Raw genomic sequence first — 25,920 nt, forward strand, 5'->3', positions numbered from 1 at the left:
AGCCTATAAGTGGCTGGAACATAAATTAATCATTCAACCAAAGGAATGGGTCCGCGATTACTATTATTCAACCAACTGCCTCCTGCAGTTCAATTAACGCCTAACTAATATCTAATGTTCTCCTCGAGAACTTCTATCAATTATCAATCGTTCGACAACGATTCCGCTATCCTCTAGATAGCCTAACTTACTTCACTAACTAATCTACTTTAACTTTCAACGAGTAACTTAACTCGTTCTCAATAACTCTGAGATACGACTCGTTAACAATTAACTCCCAATCGTTCTGACGCCTAAAGGCCGTTCCGCAACATCCGTGCCTTATGTCTATTTACTCTTAGTTTTAGTTAGAGATCCGTCATTCCGTATAAGTCTTAACATTTACCTATATGCCTCCTACGCAGCGTTCCAGTTCATAAATCCCGCATGATCACATTAATTTAAATGCCAAGTTCAAAATGCCAATCAAAGCTATGCTAAACAAATAACAAGTGCAACTTCAACTTAATTCAAGCTATGTTTACATATCCAAATACCCAAGGACTTTATTTAATTATCCCGCATCTTTTCCTTTCTCCCATGACTAGGATAAATTCCCAATGAACTTAATTTCCTAATTATCGCAATCCAAAAATTCCAATACATAACCCATTCAAATTTCAATCTAATCGACCTTCAGGGTAAGCCGTTCCCTCAACTGGGGTCCAATTGAGCCAATAAAACCTTCCCCAGAAGCCAATGGAATATCCAGTACATTTCTAATATTTATGTTAATTAATTCCCTATTCCCTCTGTCATATTGCCAAATTAATATGTGACTACTTTTCTGTGCCATTGACGCATTTCTATTAATAGTTCATTCGCCAAGTCAAAATTTGACCCAATGTTTATTTAACTAACTCGTATTAAATCCAACAATATACCACTATACATTAAGCCAAGATATTCCATCGAATTCCAGGAAATGCCTAACTAATTTCCTATGCACGCAAATTGTCACCCAATATCAATAACATATCTCTATTAACTCCCCTGATTACGAGACATATGATTTGGGCTACTTTCCGGTGCTAATTTTAGGGGTTTCGGGGCTAAAATCCAAAAGGTCAAGTAAAGGTCAACCCGGGGTCACCCGGGGTCAAGTCTCCCATAATCGGTTCGAGGTCACATGGGGTCGTACCTACCAAGTTTCATCCATATCCGACAAATACTTCTCAAGTTATCCCACTTTTAAGGTTCATTATCACTTTTCCCGGGAAAGGTCAATTAGCACCAGAAAGGTCAACCGGGAGCTGAGACCTATAGGGGTCCTTTTTACCGGGGTGGGTTATACTACACATATAAGCCATAAAATCGATATGCCCTCGCGCATTATTTTTCGCAAATAGCCCATTAACACCTAAAAGGGGTGATATTCCCAAGTGCTAATAGCCCGTGCCATTGTCACCCAGTAGGGTCATCATCCTTATATACGATAGACCATGTCACTATCTACCATCCCTCCAAGTTTCAGCTCCCTAGGGTCATTGGGGGTCGAGGAGTAGCCTCCGGGAGTCGTGGGGGGGGTTTGTTTGTTTAAGGCATAAATCGGGCCGGGGTGACCTTGAGGTTCCGAAACTTCAAACTTAAGCTTCCCTCATCCAGGGCTACCACATATATAAAAATGAGCTCAATCGGACCAGTAGTTAAGGATTTCCGGTGGGGCCATTTGCACTTCCGGGAACCGTTATCACCCGGCCCCAGGGGGTCAAGCGGGTCCGGCGCTTTGCATGCCCGGGTCAAATCATCTCTAGTATCACTCCATTAAATTTCATAACGTTCGCCCTTATAGTTCCCGAGTTGGGGGGGTTGGCGGGAGCTATTGCATTCACTATTTTCACTAAAGAGGGGGATTAATCCCACGAACTTAATTAAACACGAGTTTAATTCAATCTTAACTTAACCACTCTATTATTTACCGATCTTTACCAGACGCTATCAACGAATCAGCTCTACTACTACTTAGTTTGCATGTTCAAGGTTCAAAGAAAAAGCCATGTACGTTATACAGTAGAATTACCGATTCTACAAAACAGATAAAAAACTCTTCAATCTCTTTGTTAGTCAAATGATTTTGCACAAATCTTTTTAGGTGCTGGTTTTAATAACTTATTTTGCATTCTTGTATAGTTTGATTTGGCTGTGGAGGTTTGAGAGGCTAACCTATCAGAAAATCTCGTTTTTAAGCAAGCTGTGGATTATTGCTTCCAATCGGTAAGCGAGAGGTCTCGATTCATTATCTTTAGGCTTTCTGGTTTTCACTAAGACCGTTTATCCACGGGGGAAAGGACCAACACAAGAGCTGTACAGCACATCACGGCAAACCGCTGTTGTGCCCCTGTTTAAGAACTACATGCAATTTTTTTTGGTTATTTTTCTGGGCTGGGTAATGTTGCTTCATTGAGCTAAAACTTTTAGCGGGCACAATATTTCAATTAGCCCGTTTATAATTCTGTCACGCGACTGGAGTTGGATTGGTAAATGTGGTAGGCTGAAATGACTCGAGTATAGCCTGCTTAACCATGTCGTATAATTTAGCTTTCTCTGCTTCTTATATTATCAAAGGAATCTTTCACGCTGTGCAGACTTGTGTTTGAGCACCAGACTTCAGCTTCTCCTGAGTTTTGTAATTCTTTACTTTAAGAAATACCTTGATAGTCTATCCTGAAGTAATGCATCCCAAGCTTAAGATCCTTGTCTAATCGAACAACTGCATGAGTAATTTTTTGAAGACTTGACAATTTCTTGGCGATTTCTAGGCAATTTCTAAGTTTCTCCCAGATGCTAAACAAAGTCATTGTTGTCTTATCTCTTGTATCCCATTGCGTCTTCACATCCTGACTAACGATGCTGACAAGTTTTCATGGAGAGGTAATGAAGATGATAATTGAAGCGAAAAACAATCCTATTTCTGTTCCTTTCTCAGAGTTCGACTCTTGCCTGTTTTGTGGCAGGCTTAGGTACTCCGATTTGTTAGGCAATTTGTCCTACCTGACAACAAGAGTTACTTTTATCACAGGTTCGAGGTTAGGACTTGTCCTTATGCGGTTTTAACTGCAGTTTAAGCATGCTTTCTGTGTAGAGTTAAAAGCTTTACCCTCATTTTGTAGTTTGCCGGAGCTTGACTTCAAATTATAAGCATTTTTTGCTAATTTTAACTATAGAAGTCCCAGAAAGATGTGCTTGATCAAAAATTGTGAGATTTTTTGTTCCGACTTTCGATACGAAAGTAACGGAATATTTGTGCTCGGGGTGGTTTTTTTTTCATCGGACAAATTTCGACTTTTTAACTAGCCATTTTTGACGGACTTTTTTTAATATAATTCGAAAGGTATTGTTGTCCTGAGCTCAAATTTGAAAAGATATTTCACCTGTGATCATTTTTCGTAAAGTTACGGGGGTTTAAAGATTGGCATTTTGGCCAATTTGGGACAATTAACGCGCGATATATTTCGCGCTATTAACGCGTGAGCGGAGAGTTAATCCGTGTTAGAAATCGTTCCAAATTGATTGAAATAGCTTATTTGCCATAATTGATTTGTTACAAGGAGCGAGATCCATCTTTTTGTACTTTATATGGCGTGTGGGGGGATGATTTTTATAAAAAATTTCAATTTTTATGAAATTTTTTTTTTAATTTTGTTTTATTTCATTTGATTTTTCCATGTTATTACTGCTCCAAAGCTCCATAGACCTTAAGAGGCAGTCGGAACATTCAGGGCCTCGCCCTGATACGAGCAATCTTGTTTTAGTATACATTGGATGCTCTGTGCTGAAAGAGTATAGTAACTTTTTATAAATATGTTCTCACAACTCACCTACACAAAAACCCACGCATCAGAATAATTGATTATAAACAAGAGTCACGTTAATTGAGTCACGTTTTTAGCTGCTTGATTCTTAGTTAAAACGTATACAATACAATGAAACATGAAAAAATATTGTCAATGATTAGTTTTTCTATCAATATCATCGTTTTATTTTGACTACCAATTTTGAAAATGTTATCTACACTGCGAATAGGTTAGTCTTTAATCGCATTTTAAAAGGTCAAACCAATATGAGCTGCATAAGTTTCACGCAAAACTATAGGTATGGTGCGCATCATTATTGAAAACATTCGAGTAGATGTTTGCCACCCGTATTATGACGTTGACGGTCAATTTGTCAGCATGTTCCCCCTACCGCAACGGAACTGCGTTGCGATTAAGATTTTGCTAATGATGAAAAAGCTTCGTTTGGCGTGACAAAAATTGAACATGAATGGACTTTTGTCACCTTCAACTAACTTTCGAATTTTAATCTCTGCCGATAAAAACCATCGCGTTATTGAGCTGAAAAGGCTTAAGTTTTTGCTTGTCAGGCTTTCAAGAGTTTTTTCTGCCTTCTTAGGCCTACACCGTTAATCATCGCCGTTAATCTATGTATACAGTGCTGATTTAAATTATCCGGACAAAACGAACAAAACTTGAATTTTCAAACGCGTTTTTCTCAAATTGGGTTAAGATTAGACAAAAAGTGAAGAGAACAAAAGTTGCTTAGAATTTCATCAAAATAACATGGTGCAATTTTTTCTTCGAAATTCTTAACCAAAATTTTATCCCAAAAATGGGTCATTTTGGCTTTTTTCAATTAATCAAGAATTACACTGAAACTACTTTGTTAATTGATGAGAAAATTACATCAAAAGAAGCCTCCTACATAGCCCAACAAAGTTTAAGAAGGGTTAAATCTCCAAAAACCAGTATAAGAGAAAAAGTTTTTACTTGATAGTCAATAAATCTGATTTTTACTATATAAAACCCAGAATCTCTGTTTTAAAACAAATTTTAAACAATGTGCGCAAATTTTTGGAGATTTAACCTCTCTTAAACTTTGTTGGGCTATGTAGGAAGCTTCTTGCGATATAATTTTCCCATCAATTAACACAGTAGTTTCAGTGTAATTCTTGATTAATTGAAAAAAGCCAAAATGACCCATTTTTGGGGTAAAATTTTGGTTGAGAATTTCGGAGAAAAAATAGCACCATAGTAATTTTGATGAAATTCTAAGCAACTTTTGTTCTGTTCACTTTTTGTCTAATCTTAACCCAATTTGAGAAAAACGCGTTTGAAAATTCAAGTTTTGTTCGTTTTGTCCGGATAACTTAAATTAGCACTGTACCTATATTCTGCATTTTTCTTCGCCAGAATTGCAACATTATATATTCAATTTTCGGCAATGAGTCAATCTGTCGAATTGTAATGATGACAGAGTATAAATGGCCACACTATAAATTGCAATTCATAAAAACTCGACAGGACTATGACAAGTTCTTGACGCAGCATGCAAAAATATGTATGGTTCAATTAATATCGAAAATTTGTTTTGACGTAAGTCAAACCAAATCAAGACTTTCAACTGCAAAGCTTATTGTTCCAATTTTTGAACAAAGTGACGGAATATTCATGCTTGGGCAAATCTTTTTCTCTAGAAAAATTTTGAATTTTTAAGTAGCAATTTTTGACGGAGTTTTTTATCTATCAAAAAGTATTGTTGTCAATTTGAATGAAGGCATGCTATATGGTCTATTTTATTCTTTGCTATATACAAGTAAGACCGTTCATATATGAAGGCAAGAGACTTTAAGGCCAATTTATAAGATTTTTTGAAATTATTGTCGAATAAAGCGGACGAACAAAAAGATTTTTTTCTTCATTTCATCTCCCCACGTGTTATATAAGATACAAAAGGTGTTTTTAAGAGCAATAGATTGGACTACTTAAATCATTATGGAAGATATCAATTCGCCGCGTGTACGTGTGTTATAAGAACGCATCAAATCGCGCGTTAATTATCCCAGATTGGCTAAATTAAGCAAGCCCCGTAACCTTAAAATGATCACAGACAAAAATCTTCTTTAATTTGAGCTGCAGGCATCACTATCAATCAGACGGTTTAAAACAATTTCAGTCAAAAATTCTCTGTTAAGAAATCGAAAACTGAACGAATAAAAAAGCCCCCCCCCCCAAGCCTAGTTCTTCCGCACTTTCTTGGAAATCCGGAACAGTTTCATAAGTTTGTACCTAACATTGCGTGTTGGTCGATGATTTTCAAAAAACCTCAAAAAAGTTTGATTTCTTTTTGAAAATTTGTCACTTTTTTATTGCAAACACTACTCCATAGATCTCAAAAGAACTATCAGGGCTTCTAAATACTGAATACTTAGTTTGGTTCCACAAATCTGAAAGATGATAGAGTCATTTTTTTTCTAGAGAAGGATATCAGCATTGATAGACATTCTTTTGGTACAGATTTTTTTTTTTGTATAAATATGAAAAAATATGAAAGAATATTGAAAAAATACATTTCAGTTTGCCAATTTAGGCTCAAAAACATGGAAGACTGTCTCAAAAATTAAGAATTTTGATAAAACTGATCGATGTGAACAATTTCCCTATTACACATACCAATTGAACAATCTCAACATAAAATGAATGAAAAAAAATTCAAGCAGTAAAGTCTGCGTGTACTATGCTCAAATCTGATTGGCTGAACAAATATAACTATCTATAACTTAATATATAAATATAACTATCTCCACCCTAGTTTAATTTTAATAAACAGATAAAGACTTCAGTTTTTGCATTCGAATCACGGCCAAACTGAAACTACGTATCGTTCAATTAAGAAAAATTACCGTAACTTGAGGCAATGTAGAAAAGAATTAAGGGAAATGTTGCGATATTTTTTAGGCTGAAGACTATTCACTTAAACAGTTTATACAATATAACAAGACTGCTCGTATCAGAGTACTGCCTTGAATGTCTCGACTGCATTTTAGAGTCTATGGAATTTCGCTTGCCTTGAAAATAATGAATTTTTTGAAAACAAAATGAAAAAAGTTGAATGTAATTTTTTAAATCAGCCCTCCACACGCGAAATAAAATAAGAAGTGATAACTTTTGCTCCCAGTAACGTAGCAGTTATAACGCATAGCCTGTTTCAATCATTTTGATAATGCTCGTTAATTGTCACAAATTGACCATATTGGCAGAATTTAAATCCTCATAGTTTTACAAAATATAATGACAAGGGTAATATCATTGTAAGTTTGAGCGCAGGACATCGATACATTTCGGCTGATACAAAAATAACCCGTTCAAATTTTTTAGTTAACAGTCGAAGTTTGTCTTGAGAAAAAAACGTTCACACCACAAAACTTTGTCATTTTGACTACAGGCAAAAACAATAAATTATAATGTAGTTAGGCGTACTGATTTTATGATGCTTTTAATTAAATCGAACAAGCTTTATTTCATCAAAAAGAAAAAGGTTTTAATGGGGGTTGAGAAATTAGACGATAAGCAAATTAGACGGAGTTACTTAAAAGGAAATTAGACGGTTTTGCAAAACTGCAATTGTGAGAAGAAAATAGACGATAGTGAGAGACATTAACTTTGTTTGCACACAAATTGCGTTAGAAAAATAAAATTGTTTGTTGACAACAGTTCAATTTCGGTGGCCAAAAACTTTAGAAGTCAATCATGCATAATTTATTCAATTCAAAACTCTCCTGTAATATTTAGATTAGACATTTTGTGTTCATTTAAACTAGTTGTTTTGATAGGTATTGACATTGTATGTTCTTTTTGTATTTGTGAAACTTGACTCTTAAGAACAATTTTTTTTGGCCCTTTCCCTTTTGTCTAAAATGCCAGATATGTAAAAAAAAATTTCGTCTAATTTCGTTTTTGTAGCATCCGTCTAATTTGCTCATCGTCTAATTTCCTAGGCCCCGGTTTTAATTGTACAAATAGGTTATTAAAAACTAAATTGGCCACCATGCAAATATCCGATATGCCAATCATGCGAAAAATCAAAAAAAAAGTTGGAAACATCCAAAAAACAACTTCACAAAGGCCTACTTTAAAGCAGGATAAAAATTCGGTTTTTACCATTTGCTTAAAATATGCTGTATTGACCAAATAAATAGTAACCGCGGCAATTCACCAACGTGTTGCAAACTTGTAAACAAATTGGCGAGTCTCTAAATAAAAGTTAGAGCTGGGTTTTCCTTCAAAGCCGATACGCGCGCTAACGCTCCCACTGGATGCCTCAAAATGAGAGTCGGCTCCATTGGAATCGGCTCACTGAGCTATGTTTTGTGTTTGAATTTCTTACGTCATATAAATACGTGATTATTATATAAGTCCTGATGTTGACATAACGAATTAAGTTGACTCAGTTAAATAGTATGCCGACATACTGTCGAAACAAACGATTAGTCTGTTTTGTGTTTGGTAGTTGCAATTCTAAAAGTATTCACCACGTCAAACCAAAGATCTAAGCAAAGACTCACTTCCACTAAGAGTCGTAAAAAGTTAATTTAAAGCTAACTTGCTTAAGACGGATACCAAAAATAAAAAAACCGAGTGTATCTTTTCAGGTAAGATCGCATTCTACAAAAAATTTAGTTTCAGCCAGAAACGATTTTATTTTACAAAGAAAACAAGCGTGTACTAGATTTGCAATCAAAAACAACCTCCATTTAGAAATAATTTTCGATTTTGCTATTATTTATGGGCAAAAAGTACACACAGTGAAGATCTGATGGATTAAGAGATAATATAAAATTAAATGCTCAATTATCTAGTCATTCATCAAAACCGATAGAAACCGGTAAAAAGACAGAAACATATTATCTCTTGGTGATCAGAAACATCAAATAATCAATTCAGTTTATGGTTTTAAAATTTTTATTAACAAACCAGGATAATGTTTTGGCTTCTTTTTTTTGGAACGGCATAAAACATGAACTTAAAAATGAAATTAAAATTTTAGTTGTAACTAAACGTCTTAGTCATTTTTCCGGCCCCTGTGTTGTTTCCCTTCCAATAAGCAACTAAACTTTGTAAATCACAAAACGCTGAGACCTGAAAATTATTATAATTGAAATTCTTGTGCAAATGCATTGGTTATTGCACAGGAAAAAAAGTCGAATAATTTCAATTTGATTTAAAAAAATTGGTCTATTTTTTGTGCAGACACTTTTTTAAAAAAATTACTGGCAGGACGGTAAAACTAATGATAAGAAAAAAAGGGCTTTTAGCAAATCAGCATTTAAAAATCTTAATTTTGGCCGAACGAATTCCAGTAACGAAGTGAAATTTATGCATTTAAACCGAGGTCCATTTTCTCTGGTCCATATTATATCCTCATGATTCTTTTAAGGGCGGTTATACGGGGTGGGATGTTGGACGCCTTTTTATCAGGTTTAAAAATTTTTTTAGCTATGATGCCATTTTATACTCATTTTGAGAGGAAAGGGTGTTGCATTTTTGGATTTTTTTTTGAAGAATTTGCACTTGAAGTTTTGGCAAAAAAGGGGAGTTTTTAGTGTCTTGGGAAAATCTGAACTGTTTTGGGAGTATGCACTTTTACGAGTCTGATGAATTAATTTTTTTTCCTCTGTAAAGACTCTAATTTAGAACTAATGAACCAAATCAAACACTGCATCGCAAAAACTTTACTACACGTAAACTTATGATTAATTTGAGAGCATATGTTGCACTCAAAATGGGGCTGACATTTTTTCGAATAAATTTTTCATTTTTTAGTGAAAAAAAAAGAAATTAAAACGTATACAATCATAAAGTTTTTTCAATCCAAAAACTATAGATTATTTCTTCAATTTTTTAAGCGACCCAAAATTTTTAAAACTTTGACTACACTAATATGTTTGAAAAAAAAATCAGAGTTTTTCGAATTGCTTAGTTTTATCCAAAAAAAACAAGGATTATGATCCAAGTTTGAAAATCGCAAAAAGATAAATTTTGAACAGTATAACGAAAAAAAAACAACAAAGGAACATTTTCAAGCTGGGTTCTTTGTGTTTTATTTTCCAGTGCTGTCTTTTTCTGCGTGTTTTTGACCTGTTCATTTTTTGTAACTTTTGCAAATTTTTCAAAGTTTTCTCAGTGTTCTATGAGCAACTTGTAAGTAACAATATACAAAACAATAAAATCTAATTGATTTAGAGCAAACTAAAATAAAACAGATTAGAACTTTTTAATCTCTCTCAAACTGAACTAAGTTTCTTTAGTCGCAAAATTATTCAAGTACAATTTTAAACCAAATTCACCACTTTGCTTTTTTCGGCGATTGATTTTAATCATATTTTCCTGCTCGATCACCAAACAAAAGTCTAAGGTAGTTTTTTTTTGTTAAAAACTTGATAAACGTTACAAACAAAAAATGAAAAAATTTTAAAATTTTTAATAACTTTTTCTCTCCACATAGTTGTATAAATTTACTTCTCGACCGCTGACACGATTTACGCAAAAACTGAAAAAACTGCGAAAACTGTACGAATTTAAAAAAATGGTGACAAAGGATACAAAAAATCGAAAAGTGTTTAAGAACTGCCTGAAAATACATACTCTGTTGCTCTTTTGAACGTTCGATTACAAAGAAAAGCATTCTCCCATTAAAATCTTAAAACAAAAAGACCTTATTTGTTGCATTTTTTTTACCACAGTGTCGAGGCTAGAAAAACATGCTTGAGGGTGACAGCGTCGTGGCTAAAATGCTCGTTGCGTGAGCGTGAGTTAACTTTACCCAGCCCAAAACAATAGCCACAAAAACGGATTTAATTTTATAACCAAGGGTACAACAGCAGTTTGTTGGTCCTTTCCCTTTTAGATAAATCATTCTACATCATTTTGTTATTAAATTGATCAGAAATATGTGTAAAATGACTAATGTATGAAAAAAAACATGAAAATTTCAGCCTCTTTGAATTAACTAGAAGTTCTTTGTAACCAGAAAAAAAAAGATAAATATCTTCCTACATTTCATTTGACGCATAAAAATCTGAATGGCTGAGGTTTCTTTTTTATTTGTTTTTGGAATCCTGTCATTTGTGGTCTTATGCTGTTTTTGAGTTTTTACCAAAAAAACAACAGATTAGAAATTTTTGCTTCACAATTTGAAAACCTCAGGATAAAAATTGATTCCAAATCTTTTTTGAATCTCAAAGTTTGCGGCTACAAATTATTTGGCACCTGTGTTTCTCACTTTTCTTTCTTAAACGGTAACCGTGTTTTTTTTTTAAATTTAATATGTATGTTTAGAAAACTTAATTGAGAATGGTGAAAAAAGCTTATGATGAGATAGAGTGGGAACAGTCGGATGTGGAGAGAAGTGATGGAACAAAAGAGATAGATTTGATTGAGGTATAGTTTTTTTCAGTTTATTTGTCTCTATTATATTTAATTTGCAATGTGTTCATTTTATAGCTATCAACCAAAGTTTGCAGATGCTTAACCGTTGGATCAATTTTTTGGTTCATAAAAATGTATACTCCATTTAAAGGACATCTATAATTGTTGTGCCGGAAGAATGATTTTCAAAAAAGACTCAAAAATTATTCAAACAGTGCTGATTTAAATTAACCGGACAAAACGCGTTAAACTTGAAATTTAAAACCCGTTTTTCTCAAATTGGGTTGAGTTTAGGTGGAAACTGATGAATACAAAATTTGTTTAGAACTTTAGCAGAATTAATATGGTGTAATTTTTTTTGCGAAATTCGGGCCCAAAATTTTACCCTAAAAATGGATCATTTTAGCTTTTCTTAGTTAATCAAAAATTACGCCGAAGATACCCAGTCGATCACAGACATAATTATATCAAAGTGAGCTCCTTACGTAGCCCAACAAACTTTAAAAAGGGTATATTCTCCAAAACATTGTATAAGTTAATTTATTTTTGTTTGATAGACAAAAAAGGTCGTTTCTACTATAAAAAATGCCAACTATTTACTTAAAAACAATTTTTAAACAATTTTCAATTTTTTTTGGAGAATATACCCTTCTTAAAGTTTGTTGGGCTACGTAAGGAGCTCACTTTGATATAATTATGTCTGTGATCGACTTGGTATCTTCAGCGTAATTTTTGATTAAGTAAGAAAAGCCAAAATGACCTGTTTTTGGAGTAAAATTTCGGGCCCGAATTTCTAAGCAAGTTTTGTCTTCATAAGTTTTCATCTAAACTCAACCCAATTTGAGAAAAACGGGTTTTAAATTTCAAGTTTAACGCGTTTTGTGCGGTTAATTTAAATCAGCACTGTATTTTACAATTTTTTTTTAACAAAGAGCAAATAAATATGCTTAAAAAGTTTTTTTGAACAATATTTAAAAACTTTTTTGTAAATCCAAATTTTTTGGTCGATCAAAACTGAAACATTCGTTGACGCCTTTTGCTGGTCATATTGTAACTGCTTTTTACTTGGCTCATTGTTTTAAAAAGCGAAAAAAATAATTGTCTACTCTTAATTACATGCCAGAAAAAAAACATTTAATTTCTCGTAACTTTTGCTAGGTGAGCGAGTTGGTGAAAGATTGCCTTTCTATAGCACCACGACTTGCAGCCTCTGCTTCGTTGGGTCTCTTAGGCCCAAATGAACGAAGACAGCTGGGCTACAATTTCGTGGCGCTCTGCTCTCTCGGTTACCGTCTAAACAGCAAATCCCAGCGCATAGAGTGCACGCAGTGTGCCTACTCGTTCCACAAAAACGAGTCCTATAATTTCGACGAACACGGCCTGCTGGGAACCAAAGGTTGTATGTCTTTTCACTACTCGGAACTAAAATCGTTCGTATTTTTAAAATCTTTAAAAGCAAGAAGAAAGAAATTAATAAAGGATTTTCAAATACGTTTTTGTTCAGCAGCGTCTGGTTTTTTTTTCACTGAAGAAATGGCATTGAAAACTGAACGCTATTTAATGCCGTGCGAAGAAGTATCGTCAACCAAGATGGTGCAAATGGTAATCTGTTTTTCAGATCAGCCTAAAATTTCAAGAAGTCTAGCTAACCACACGAGTGCCTGTTTGTATGGACTATTTAGAACAAAAACTGCAATCCGTAGCGCCTTTACTTCCTTAAACTACTGGCCAAAGTACAGTGCTGATTTAAATTATCCGGACAAAACGAACAAAACTTGAATTTTCAAACGCGTTTTTCTCAAATTGGGTTAAGATTAGACAAAAAGTGAAGAGGACAAAAGTTGCTTAGAATTTCACCAGAATTAATATGGTGCCATTTTTTCTCCGAAATTCTCAACAAAAATTTTACCCCAAAAATGGGTCATTTTGGCTTTTTTCAATTAATCAAGAATTACGCTGAAACTACTTTGTTAATTGATAAGAATATTATATCATTAGAAGCCTCCTACATAGTCCAACAAAGTTTAAGAAGGGTTAAATCTCCAAAAACCAGTATAAGAGAAAAAGTTATTACTTGATAGTCAATAAATCTGATTTTTACTATATAAAACCCAGAATCTCTGTTTTAAAACAAATTTTAAACAATGTGCGCAAATTTTTGGAGATTTAACCCTTCTTAAACTTTGTTGGGCTATGTAGGAGGCTTCTTTTGATGTAATTTTTTCATCAATTAACAAAGTAGTTTCAGTGTAATTCTTGATTAATTGAAAAAAGCCAAAATGACCCATTTTTGGGGTAAAATTTTGGTTGAGAATTTCGGAGAAAAAATAGCACCATATTAATTTCGATGAAATTCTAAGCAACTTTTGTTCTGTTCACTTTTTGTCTAATCTTAACCCAATTTGAGAAAAACGCGTTTAAAAATTCAAGTTTTGTTCGTTTTGTCCGGATAATTTAAATCAGCACTGTAGTCTTTGATTTTTGTTTGAACAAGTGATTTGTCGAAAATCAATTGAAAAATGTGCATTTTTTTCAATGAGCATCTTGAGTAGCACAAAAAAAGTGGCTCAACACCGATTTTCAATCCATAAAGTGAATGGAAGGGATTAAAATTGAACGGCATGTACTTGCAGCGTTTAAAACATCCTCTGCGACCCGCAGAATCCAACGTTATTAAAAAGGCTATTACTAAAAAGTGAACATACTGATTGCGAAGGAATTAAGCGTGGAATGGATATATGGTATTCCTTCCCTTTGGTTAACTTTGCTTCTGATTAGGAATCGCAGGTGTACAATGCCCTGTTTGGCTCAAAGGGGGCTTCACTTTGAACCCCCGGGAAACTCAGATAACAGCCAGAAGCAACGGGGAGGCCAATCAGCCGATCTCGTCCTTGTTGTCCTCTGCCACTTCTGGTGGTTTCACTGAGGAGAAGATGGATGTTGACGAAACACTCATTCAAATTAGCTCCGGTCTGCTAAGCGATCAGGTATTGCCGATCCCAAAATTTTTCTGAATTTTTTTTTCACACAGCTTTCAAAGATGAAAATGTGGAACGAGTAAATTCGTTTATCATTATTGTCAGAAAATGAATATTGTATATTAGAGCAACGCATACGCAATGCTTTGCTAATATCTGACGTACTTGAATTCTTCGCACCGATTGATTTTTTTTCACAAACGAACTGTTTTAAACTGAACTGGTATTTTAACGTGAGTTTAATGTTCAAAAATTTCAGCTCAACATTTCAGCTCAAAAATCCTTAGATTGCATTGATTTTTTTTTTACAATTTTTGTTATTAATGACTGGCTCGGTTAAAGCAGTCTTGCGCGAGAAAAAATTGGCACGCTCGTGCCTTTCTTTTTTTTTCAATTTGCGCTTGATGCTTTAAGAAAACGTTTATTGACAAATCCTGAATTTGACATTTGAATTTGTCGTGGGTTGAAGTTTTTCTATGCTGCATGTACGCCCGGGTTGAGGTGCTCCACTTTTGTATCGACCCTGGTCTGCTGAAATCTTTTATCACCCGCAACAATTTTTCTTCAAATAGTATCCTTATCTGTCGGTTTTTTGTTCATGGCGAACCCACATCCAGTTTCAACAATAATAGTTTATGATTGTAAGACTTTACAACCAAATTTATAAAAATTGAGCAAAAAGTTATTATAATTTTATAATAATTGACTATAATTTCCCTTTTTGAAAACAATTAATCATCAATTATAAACGATTATTATTCCTTCTAATTTTCTAGTCAATTCTCAATTAAAAGTTATTATAATCGATTATTTTTATCCCAGTTTCTAATTTAATTATTATGCAAAATGATCCTTTTTAATCTATTATAATCGATTAGAATCCGTTTTGATTATAATTCGTTTTGCATTTACACCGTCATGTAAGTATACAAATACGCTTTGTATAAATTTGAATGAAACAACTAGATATTAGATATGAAAATAATTTCAAAACGAACTAATGGATTGATCTATCAAAAGGATTTTTTTTGTGTATTTTTATCAAAAATTTTTCTAAGTTCAAATTTAATTTTTTGTTTAGATTTAACTTTTCTCAGCTGTACGTTTAAGTTATGCTAATTACTAGAACTAATGTTTGCTACAGATTTTTTCCCAATTTGATTTTAGAAACCTACTTTGTTTTGATTGTTATGTGCGTTGATTTAGTTTCACAGGTACAATTCAGTTCTGCGTGTGAAAAAAATGACACTCAAGTGCCGTTCTTTTTTTCATTTCGCGCTTAATGCTTTAAGAAGACGCTAAAAGACTAAACCTGAATGAACAGTTAAACAGTGTCGCAGATTTAAGCTTTATCTTATCATAAACCGTGTTCATTGTGTCGACTTGTATATCGACCATAATCGACCGACGTTTTTTGACCGACCTTACATTTTTATCCCAATTTGTTTTTAGAAACCTACGTTATTGTATTTGTTTTGTGCGCTCGTTTAGTTTCACAGGTACCAAGCAGTCCTGCGCGCAAAAAAATTTGGACTCACAAGTCCTTATTTTTTTTTCTTTTCACGCTTGATGCTTCGTGAAGAAGCTAAATGGCGAATCCTGCATGAACAATTTAACAGTGTCGTGGGTTGAAGCTTTATCTTATCACCAACCGTGTTGATTGGGTCGACTTGTTTAACGAACATGGTGGACCGACGTTTTTTACCGGCCTTAGATTTTTTCCTAATTTGTTTTTAGAAATCTGCTTTATTTTATTTGTTTTGTGCGTTTGTTTAATTTCACAGGTACAAAGCAGTCCTGCGCGTAAAAAATGGAACTCACGTGCCTTTCTTTTTTTTCTTTTTGCGCTTGATGCTTTATGAAGAAGCTAAATGATAAAACCTGAAAGAACAATTTAAGAGTGTCGTGGAGTGGATTTAAGCTTTATCTTATCATAAACCGTGTTCATTGGGTCGACTTGTTTATCGACCATAGTCGACCGACGTTTTTTGACCGACCTTAGATTTTTTCCTAATTTGTTTTTAGAAATCTGCTTTATTTTAGTTGTTTTGTGCGCTTGTTTAATTTCACAGGTACAAAGCAGTCCTGCGCGTAAAAAATGGAACTCACAAGTTGTATTTTTTTCTTTTCACGCTTGATGCTTTATGAGCTGAATGACAAAACCTGATTGAATACTTTAGCAGTGCCCTGGATTGAAGCTTTTTTTAGCATCACCCGTGTTGATTGGGCCGATTTTTTTATCGCCCATGGTCGACCGACACTTTTTACCGGCCTCAAATATTTTGCTTTAATTTGTCTTTAGAAACCTACTTTGTTTTATTTGTTTTGTGCGTTTGTTTAGTTTCACAGGTACAAAGCAGTCCTGCGCGTGATAAAATTTTGCACTCACGTGCCTTTCTTTTTTTTTCTTTTCGCGCTTGATGCTTTATGAAGAAGCTAAATGATAAAACCTGAAAGAACAATTTAAGAGTGTCGTGGAGTGGATTTAAGCTTTATCTTATCCTAAACCGTGTTCATTGGGTCGACTTGTTTATCGACCATAGTCGACCGACGTTTTTTGACCGACCTGACATTTTTATCCCAATTTGTTTTTAGAAACCTACGTTATTGTATTTGTTTTGTGCGCTCGTTTAGTTTCACAGGTACCAAGCAGTCCTGCGCGCAAAAAATTTGGACTCACAAGTCCTTATTTTTTCCTTATCGCGCTTGATGCTCTATGAAGCAGCTAAATGACAAAACCTGAATGAACATTTTACAGTGTCGTGGATTGAAGCTCTTTCCTATCGTCTCCCGTGTTGATTGGGTCGACTCTTTCATCGACCATTGTGGACCGACACTTATTACCGACCGTAGATATTTTGCCTAATTTTTCTTCAGAAACCTACTTTTTTTTATTTTTTTTTGTGCGTTTGTTGAGTTTCACAAGTACAAAGCAGTTCTGCGCGTGAGAAAATTAGCACTCGCGTGCCATTCTTTTTTTTCTTTTTGCGCTTGATACTTTATGAAGAAGCTAAGTGAAGAATAATAGTGTCGTGGGTTGAAGCTTTATCTTATGATTAACCGTGTTGATTGGGTCGATTTGTTTATCGAATATGGTCGACCGATGTTTTTTACCGACCTTAGATTTTTTCCCAATTTGTTTTTAGAAACTGGTTTATTTTGTTTGTTTTGTGCATTTGTTTAGTTTCATAGGTACCAAGGAGTCCTGCTTGTAAAACAAAAAATGGCCTTCGTTATTTTTTTCTTTTCGCGCTTGATGCTCTATGAAGAAGCTAAATGACAAAACCTGAACGAACACTTTAACAGTGTCGTGGATTGAAGCTTTTTCTCATCATCACCCGTGTTGATTGGGTCGATTTATTTATCGACCATGGTCGACCGTAACTTTTTACCGACCTTAGATCTTTTGCTTAATTTGTCCTTAGAAACCTATTTTGTTTTATTTGTTTTGTGCATTTGTTTATTTTCACAGGTTCACAGCAGTCCTGCGCGTGAAAAAATTGGCACTGACGTGCCTTTCTTTTTTTTTCTTTTCGCGCTTGATGCTTTATGAAGAAGCTAAATGATAAAACCTGAAAGAACAATTTAAGAGTGTCGTGGAGTGGATTTAAGCTTTATCTTATCCTAAACCGTGTTCATTGGGTCGACTTGTTTATCGATCATAGTCGACCGACGTTTTTTGACCGACCTGACATTTTTATCCCAATTTGTTTTTAGAAACCTACGTTATTGTATTTGTTTTGTGCGCTCGTTTAGTTTCACAGGTACCAAGCAGTCCTGCGCGCAAAAAATTTGGACTCACAAGTCCTTATTTTTTTCTTATCGCGCTTGATGCTCTATGAAGCAGCTAAATGACAAAACCTGAATGAACATTTTACAGTGTCGTGGATTGAAGCTCTTTCCTATCGTCTCCCGTGTTGATTGGGTCGACTCTTTCATCGACCATTGTGGACCGACACTTATTACCGACCGTAGATATTTTGCTTAATTTTTCTTCAGAAACCTACTTTTTTTTATTTTTTTTTGTGCGTTTGTTGAGTTTCACAAGTACAAAGCAGTTCTGCGCGTGAGAAAATTAGCACTCGCGTGCCATTCTTTTTTTTCTTTTTGCGCTTGATACTTTATGAAGAAGCTAAGTGAAGAATAATAGTGTCGTGGGTTGAAGCTTTATCTTATGATTAACCGTGTTGATTGGGTCGATTTGTTTATCGAATATGGTCGACCGATGTTTTTTACCGACCTTAGATTTTTTCCCAATTTGTTTTTAGAAACTGGTTTATTTTATTTGTTTTGTGCATTTGTTTAGTTTCATAGGTACCAAGGAGTCCTGCTTGTAAAACAAAAAATAGCCTTCGTTATTTTTTTCTTTTCGCGCTTGATGCTCTATGAAGAAGCTAAATGACAAAACCTGAACGAACACTTTAACAGTGTCGTGGATTGAAGCTTTTTCTCATCATCACCCGTGTTGATTGGGTCGATTTATTTATCGACCATGGTCGACCGTAACTTTTTACCGACGTTAGATCTTTTGCTTAATTTGTCCTTAGAAACCTATTTTGTTTTATTTGTTTTGTGCATTTGTTTATTTTCACAGGTTCACAGCAGTCCTGCGCGTGAAAAAATTGGCACTGACGTGCCTTTCTTTTTTTTTCTTTTAGCTCTTGATGCTTTATGAAGAAGCTACTAAATGACAAAACCTGAATGAACAATTTAAGAATATCGTTGAGTGGATTGAAGCTTTTTCTTATCATAAACTGTGTTGATTGGGTCGACCTGTTTTTTGACCATGGTCGACCGTTAATTTTACCGACCGTAGATCTTTTGCTAAATTTGTCTGAGAAAACCTACTTTGTTTTATTTGTTTTGTGCGTTTGTTTAGTTTCACAGGTACAAAGCAGTCCTGCGCGTGAAAAACATTGGCACTCACGTGCCTTTGTTTTTTTTTGCGCTTGATGCTTTAAGAAGAAGCTAAATGACAAAAGTCTGAAAGAACAATTTAAGTGTGTCGTGGAGTGGATTGAAGTTTTTTCTTATCATCAACTGTGTTGATTGGGTCGACCTGTTTTTCGATCATGGTCGACCGTTAATTTTACCGACCTTAGATCTTTTGCTTAATTTGTCTATGAAAACCTACTTTGTTTTATTTGTTTTGTGCGTTTGTTTAGTTTCACAGGTACAAAGCAGTCCTGCGCGTGAAAAACATTGGCACTCACGTGCCTTTCTTTTTTTTCTTTTAGCTCTTGATGCTTTATGAAGAAGCTAAATGACAAAACCTGAATGAACAATTTAAGAATGTCGTTGAGTGGATTGAAGCTTTTTCTTATCATAAACTGTGTTGATTGGGTCGACCTGTTTTTCGACAATGGTCGACCGTTAATTTTACCGACCGTAGATCTTTTGCTTAATTTGTTTGTGAAAACCTACTTTGTTTTATTTGTTTTGTGCGTTTGTTTAGTTTCACAGGTACAAAGCAGTCCTGCGCGTGAAAAACATTGGCACTCACGTGCTTTGTTTTTTTTCGCGCTTGATGCTTTAAGAAGAAGCTAAATGACAAAGTCTGAAAGAACAATTTAAGAGTGTCCTGGAGTGGATTGAAGGTTTTTCTTATCATCAACTGTGTTGATTGGGTCGACCTGTTTTTCGATCATGGTCGACCGTTAATTTTACCGACCTTAGATCTTTTGCTTAATTTGTCTATGAAAACCTACTTTGTTTTATTTGTTTTGTGCGTTTGTTTAGTTTCACAGGTACAAAACAGTCCTGCGCGTGAAAAAAATTGGCACTGACGTGCCGTTGTGTTTTTTTTACCGTAACTTTTTAACGACATTAGATCTTTTGCTTAATTTGTCCTTAAAAACCTATTTTGTTTTATTTGTTTTGTGCATTTGTTCATTTTCACAGGTTCAAAGCAGTTCTGCGCGTGAAAAACATTGGCACTCACGTGCCTTTCTTTTTTTTTTCTTTTAGCTAAATGACAAAACCTGAATGAACAATTTAAGAATGTCGTTGAGTGGATTGAAGCATTTTCTTATCATAAACTGTGTTGATTGGGTCGACCTGTTTTTCGACCATGGTCGACCGTTAATTTTAGCGACCTTAGATCTTTTGCTTAATTTGTTTGTGAAAACCTACTTTGTTTTACTTGTTTTGTGCGTGTGTTTAGTTTCACAGGTATAAAGTTGTCCTGCGCGTGAAAAACATTGGCACTCACGTGCCTTTGTTTTGTTTTTCGCGCTTGATGCTTTAAAAAGAAGCTGAATGACAAAGTCTGAAAGAACAATTTAAGAGTGTCGTTGAGTGGATTGAAGCTTTTTCTTATCATAAACTGTGTTGATTGGGTCGACCTGTTTTTCGACCATGGTCGACCGTTAGTTTTACCGACCGTAGATCTTTTGCTTAATTTGTCTGTGAAAACCTACTTTGTTTTATTTGTTTTGTGCGTTTGTTTAGTTTCACAGGTACAAAGCAGTCCTGCGCGTGAAAAACATTGGCACTCACGTGCCTTTCTTTTTTTTTCTTTTAGCTCTTGATGCTTTATGAAGAAGCTAAATGACAAAACCTGAATGAACAATTTAAGAATGTCGTTGAGTGGATTGAAGCTTTTTCTTATCATAAACTGTGTTGATTGGGTCGACCTGTTTTTCGACCATGGTCGACCGTTAATTTTACCGACCTTAGATCTTTTGCTTAATTTGTCTGTGAAAACCTACTTTGTTTTATTTGTTTTGTGCGTTTGTTTAGTTTCACAGGTACAAAGCAGTCCTGCGCGTGAAAAAAATTGGCACTCACGTGCCTTTTTTTTTTTTCTTTTCGCGCTTGATGCTTTAAGAAGAAGCTAAATGACAAAACCTGAAAGAACAATTTAAGAGTGTCGTGGAGTGGATTGAAGCTTTTTCTTATCATCAACTGTGTTGATTGGGTCGACCTGTTTTTCGATCATGGTCGACCGTTAATTTTACCGACCTTATTTTCGCGTGAAGCTTTTTCTTATCATCAACTGTGTTGATTGGGTCGACCTGTTTTTTGACCATGGTCGACCGTTATTTTTACCGACCTTAGATCTTTTGCTTAATTTGTCTGTGAAAACCTACTTTGTTTTATTTGTTTTGTGCGTTTGTTTAGTTTCACAGGTACAAAGCAGTCCTGCGCGTGAAAAAAATTGGCACTCACGTGCCTTTGTTTTTTTTCTTTTCGCGCTTGATGCTTTAAGAAGAAGCTAAATGACAAAACCTGAAAGAACAATTTAAGAGTGTCGTGGAGTGGATTGAAGCTTTTTCTTATCATCAACTGTGTTGATTGGGTCGACCTGTTTTTCGATCATGGTCGACCGTTAATTTTACCGACTTTATTTTCGCGTGAAGCTTTTTCTTATCATCAACTGTGTTGATTGGGTCGACCTGTTTTTCGATCATGGTCGACCGTTAATTTTACCGACCTTATTTTCGCGTGAAGCTTTTTCTTATCATCAACTGTGTTGATTGGGTCGACCTGTTTTTCGACCATGGTCGACCGTTAATTTTACCGACCTTAGATCTTTTGCTTAATTTGTCTGTGAAAACCTACTTTGTTTTATTTGTTTTGTGCGTTTGTTTAGTTTCACAGGTACAAAGCAGTCCTGCGCGTGAAAAAAAATGGCACTCAAGTGCTTTTCTTTTTTTTTCTTTTCGCGCTTGATGCTTTATGAATAAGCTAAATGACAAAACCTGAAAGAACAATTTAAGAGTGTCGTGGAGTGGATTGAAGCTTTTTCTTATCATCAACTGTGTTGATTGGCTCGACCTGTTTTTCGACCATGGTCGACCGTTAATTTTACCGACCTTAGATCTTTTGCTTAATTTGTCTGTGAAAACCTACTTTGTTTTATTTGTTTTGTGCGTTTGTTTAGTTTCACAGGTACAAAGCAGTCCTGCGCGTGAAAAAAAATGGCACTCAAGTGCTTTTCTTTTTTTTTCTTTTCGCGCTTGATGCTTTATGAATAAGCTAAATGACAAAACCTGAAAGAACAATTTAAGAGTGTCGTGGAGTGGATTGAAGCTTTTTCTTATCATAAACTGTGTTGATTGGCTCGACCTGTTTTTCGACCATGGTCGACCGTTAATTTTACCGACCTTAGATCTTTTGCTTAATTTGTCTGTGAAAACCTACTTTGTTTTATTTGTTTTGTGCGTTTGTTTAGTTTCACAGGTACAAAGCAGTCCTGCGCGTGAAAAAAAATGGCACTCAAGTGCTTTTCTTTTTTTTTCTTTTCGCGCTTGATGCTTTATGAATAAGCTAAATGACAAAACCTGAAAGAACAATTTAAGAGTGTCGTGGAGTGGATTGAAGCTTTTTCTTATCATAAACTGTGTTGATTGGCTCGACCTGTTTTTCGACCATGGTCGACCGTTAATTTTACCGACCTTAGATCTTTTGCTTAATTTGTCTGTGAAAACCTACTTTGTTTTATTTGTTTTGTGCGTTTGTTTAGTTTCACAGGTACAAAGCAGTCCTGCGCGTGAAAAAAAATGGCACTCAAGTGCTTTTCTTTTTTTTTCTTTTCGCGCTTGATGCTTTATGAATAAGCTAAATGACAAAACCTGAAAGAACAATTTAAGAGTGTCGTGGAGTGGATTGAAGCTTTTTCTTATCATAAACTGTGTTGATTGGCTCGACCTGTTTTTCGACCATGGTCGACCGTTAATTTTACCGACCTTAGATCTTTTGCTTAATTTGTCTGTGAAAACCTACTTTGTTTTATTTGTTTTGTGCGTTTGTTTAGTTTCACAGGTACAAAGCAGTCCTGCGCGTGAAAAAAAATGGCACTCAAGTGCTTTTCTTTTTTTTTCTTTTCGCGCTTGATGCTTTATGAATAAGCTAAATGACAAAACCTGAAAGAACAATTTAAGAGTGTCGTGGAGTGGATTGAAGCTTTTTCTTATCATAAACTGTGTTGATTGGCTCGACCTGTTTTTCGACCATGGTCGACCGTTAATTTTACCGACCTTAGATCTTTTGCTTAATTTGTCTGTGAAAACCTACTTTGTTTTATTTGTTTTGTGCGTTTGTTTAGTTTCACAGGTACAAAGCAGTCCTGCGCGTGAAAAAAATTGGCACTCACGTGCCTTTGTTTTTTTTCTTTTCGCGCTTGATGCTTTATGAATAAGCTAAATGACAAAACCTGAAAGAACAATTTAAGAGTGTCGTGGAGTGGATTGAAGCTTTTTCTTATCATCAACTGTGTTGATTGGGTCGACCTATTTATCGACCATGGTCGACCAACATTTTTATCGGCATAAATATCTTGGGGACATTTGGTCATCCTATACGGTCTACACATAAGTGGACCACCTCAACACCGGGTTGTTATCAATGTAAGCGGCAGCTAAATATCTTGCTTAGTTCAGAAATTATGTATTTTAAATGAATGTTTGAAAGTAACTTTTTTTCAGTGTCTAATGTGTAATTTAAAGGCTTATCATGTTTTAAAGGGCAAAATTCTCCGCCAAATTTTTATCTATCAAGTTTTTCCCTTTCTATTTGAAGCCGGCAGTTGTTTTTTTTTTCACTGATGAAATTACAAAAGGTGATTACTTGCGACAGTCAGATCATCAATAGTTCCGGAAAAATTTCATCAATAGTCCAATTTGACTTCCAGAAACACCGAAGGTTCTACTTTTTCGCATATTTTGCATCACTAATCTTGTTGTTGCTAGCTTGGTTTGTTGGTACACAAAGGGCCGAAAGAGAGCTTAGACGAATCACAAATGGCTATGACGCTTTTCGAAGACGATTCCGAAGAAAGTAATCATTTCTTGTCACGAGAAAACAGAGAAGATAGTCTTGTGAAGCTTAGCGCATGGTCCAGTTTCACGCCTACGTTTGCTGCTATTTTATCATTAATGGGTTTTTACTGCTTTTCTGAAACGTTTAAAATGTTAAAATGCTATTTTTGCAAGTTTTTAAGCCCTGAAACATCGCTGCGAAAGCTAATTCGAGCGCACTCTGTGTTTTCTCCACGTTGTTGTTACGCAAAGTTTGTGGAAATTTCGACCGAAATACTAAATCGGCCAGAAGACAACGCGGCTCATTTAATAGCATTCAACATATTCAACAATTTGTACACATTCACTGACAGATATGTTCGGTTGTCCGAAGCGTTATGCGTCGAGGCAGCTGCCTGCGGTCTTCGATTTCTGCCCTTCAAGCGTTCGGTCAAGTGCACGTCATGTGAATTCGAAGCAGAGCTTGAAGATTCCGGTAACTTTCTAGCACTCAAATTGTCCGAGATGCATATGAAGCATAATCCGAAGTGTCACAACTTGGGAGACAGTCCGCATTTGGCAAAAGGAGGAAAACAAAAAGGGATCTTTTTTATCTGGCTCCCCAAAAAGCTTGTGCGTGAAGAAAGAAGAAAGAACCTAATTTAATTTGCATAATCAAAATAAATTAAAAATCAAAAAAACTTTCTTTTCTCTCTAATGTTATATGCATCATTTGTTTACATCAAGTGGAATTTTTTGGTGAGAAGTATAAAAATTGATAAAATTCGCTGGTTGATAAATAATTGGTAAAATAAATATGAGAGCAAATACTGTGAAAAGCATTAATGCAGAAGAATTTAGAAAAACTTTCTTCATAGAAAAATATCTATTCATGACTATGTTCCATTGTTGCAAATGGAAGCCTCGAATTAAAACTTTTTTACGGTTAGAGGATTTTGAAACAATTATTATAATATTTAAATCTAAAAAGCGACTATTTTTCAGGGTCTAAGGTATTCCAGAGGCAAATGACATTTCTTGAAACATTTGCAACGTTTAACTGTTGAGTCTTCATCTCGATCATTTTGGTTTTTCAACTTTTTTGGAGCCCGTAATGACTTGGTAAAGTCCCTCCAGAAAATTCGTTCCTTTTGACGAACTTTTTACATCCAGTATGACTTCCTAAAACCGCAATTATGCTTCGAAAATCGCAATTGAACTTTGTCTTAAAATTTCATGAAACTAAAGAAGTGAACGGAAACTTTATTGTTCCGAATTTCGTAACGAAAGTAACGGAATATTTGTGATCGGGTTGTTAGCCATTTTTGATGGAATTTTTGTTCTCTGAATCAAAAGGTATTGTTGTACTGAGGTTAAATTTGAAAAAAATATTTCACCTGTGATCATTTTTCGTAAAAATATGGGGGTTTAAAAATTGCCATTTTGGCCAATTTGAGACAATTAACGCGCAATATGTTTCGCGCTATTAACGCGTAAGAAAAAAATTTCATTGTATTTAATTACATTTAAGTTTTTTATTTAATTTTTGCTCCCTAGACCGTAAAAGACAGTCGGAACATTCAGTGCTTTGCCCTGATACGAGCAATCTTGTTATTTTTTTATCGTCAAATTGGGCAACCTCACTTTGGAAAAGGCTTGAAATGTTTTTTTTTTGGCAAAAACCTTCTCATTTGGTGTCAAAAGAACGAATTTTCAGGGAAGACCAGACCACAAAATCATTACGGGCTCCAAAAAAAGTTGAAAAATCAAAATGATTGAGATGAAGACTCAACTGTTCAACGTTGCAAATGTTTTAAGAAATGTCATTTGCTTCTGGAACAGCACCGAACGTGTTCATAAATGTTCATTACCCTCTCATGCGCTTTTGAATAAAAAATGTAGATCAGAGCATAGTCGTTTTTTAGTCGAAGTAGCATGCAAGTGGAAATCGCAAATAAA

The 25,920-nt window shown here is 34.9% G+C and overlaps 1 protein-coding gene across 1 annotated transcript in view; it reads left to right on the forward strand.

The window, feature by feature from the left end:
* Positions 1–24,627, forward strand: part of LOC134841859 (uncharacterized) — a 43,299-nt gene extending 18,672 nt beyond the window's left edge. The window contains exons 4-7 of the mRNA XM_063857900.1: positions 11,154–11,255; positions 12,402–12,639; positions 14,022–14,230; positions 23,914–24,627. Coding sequence (XP_063713970.1) covers positions 11,169–11,255; positions 12,402–12,639; positions 14,022–14,230; positions 23,914–24,627 — 1,248 coding nt within the window. The 5' untranslated portion in view covers positions 11,154–11,168. The remainder of the gene's footprint in view (positions 1–11,153; positions 11,256–12,401; positions 12,640–14,021; positions 14,231–23,913) is intronic.
* The last annotated feature ends 1,293 nt before the right edge of the window (positions 24,628–25,920 follow it).

Source organism: Symsagittifera roscoffensis, chromosome 3 (genome assembly GCF_963678635.1).
Source record: "Symsagittifera roscoffensis chromosome 3, txSymRosc1.1, whole genome shotgun sequence".
Taxonomy (NCBI): domain Eukaryota; kingdom Metazoa; phylum Xenacoelomorpha; order Acoela; family Convolutidae; genus Symsagittifera; species Symsagittifera roscoffensis.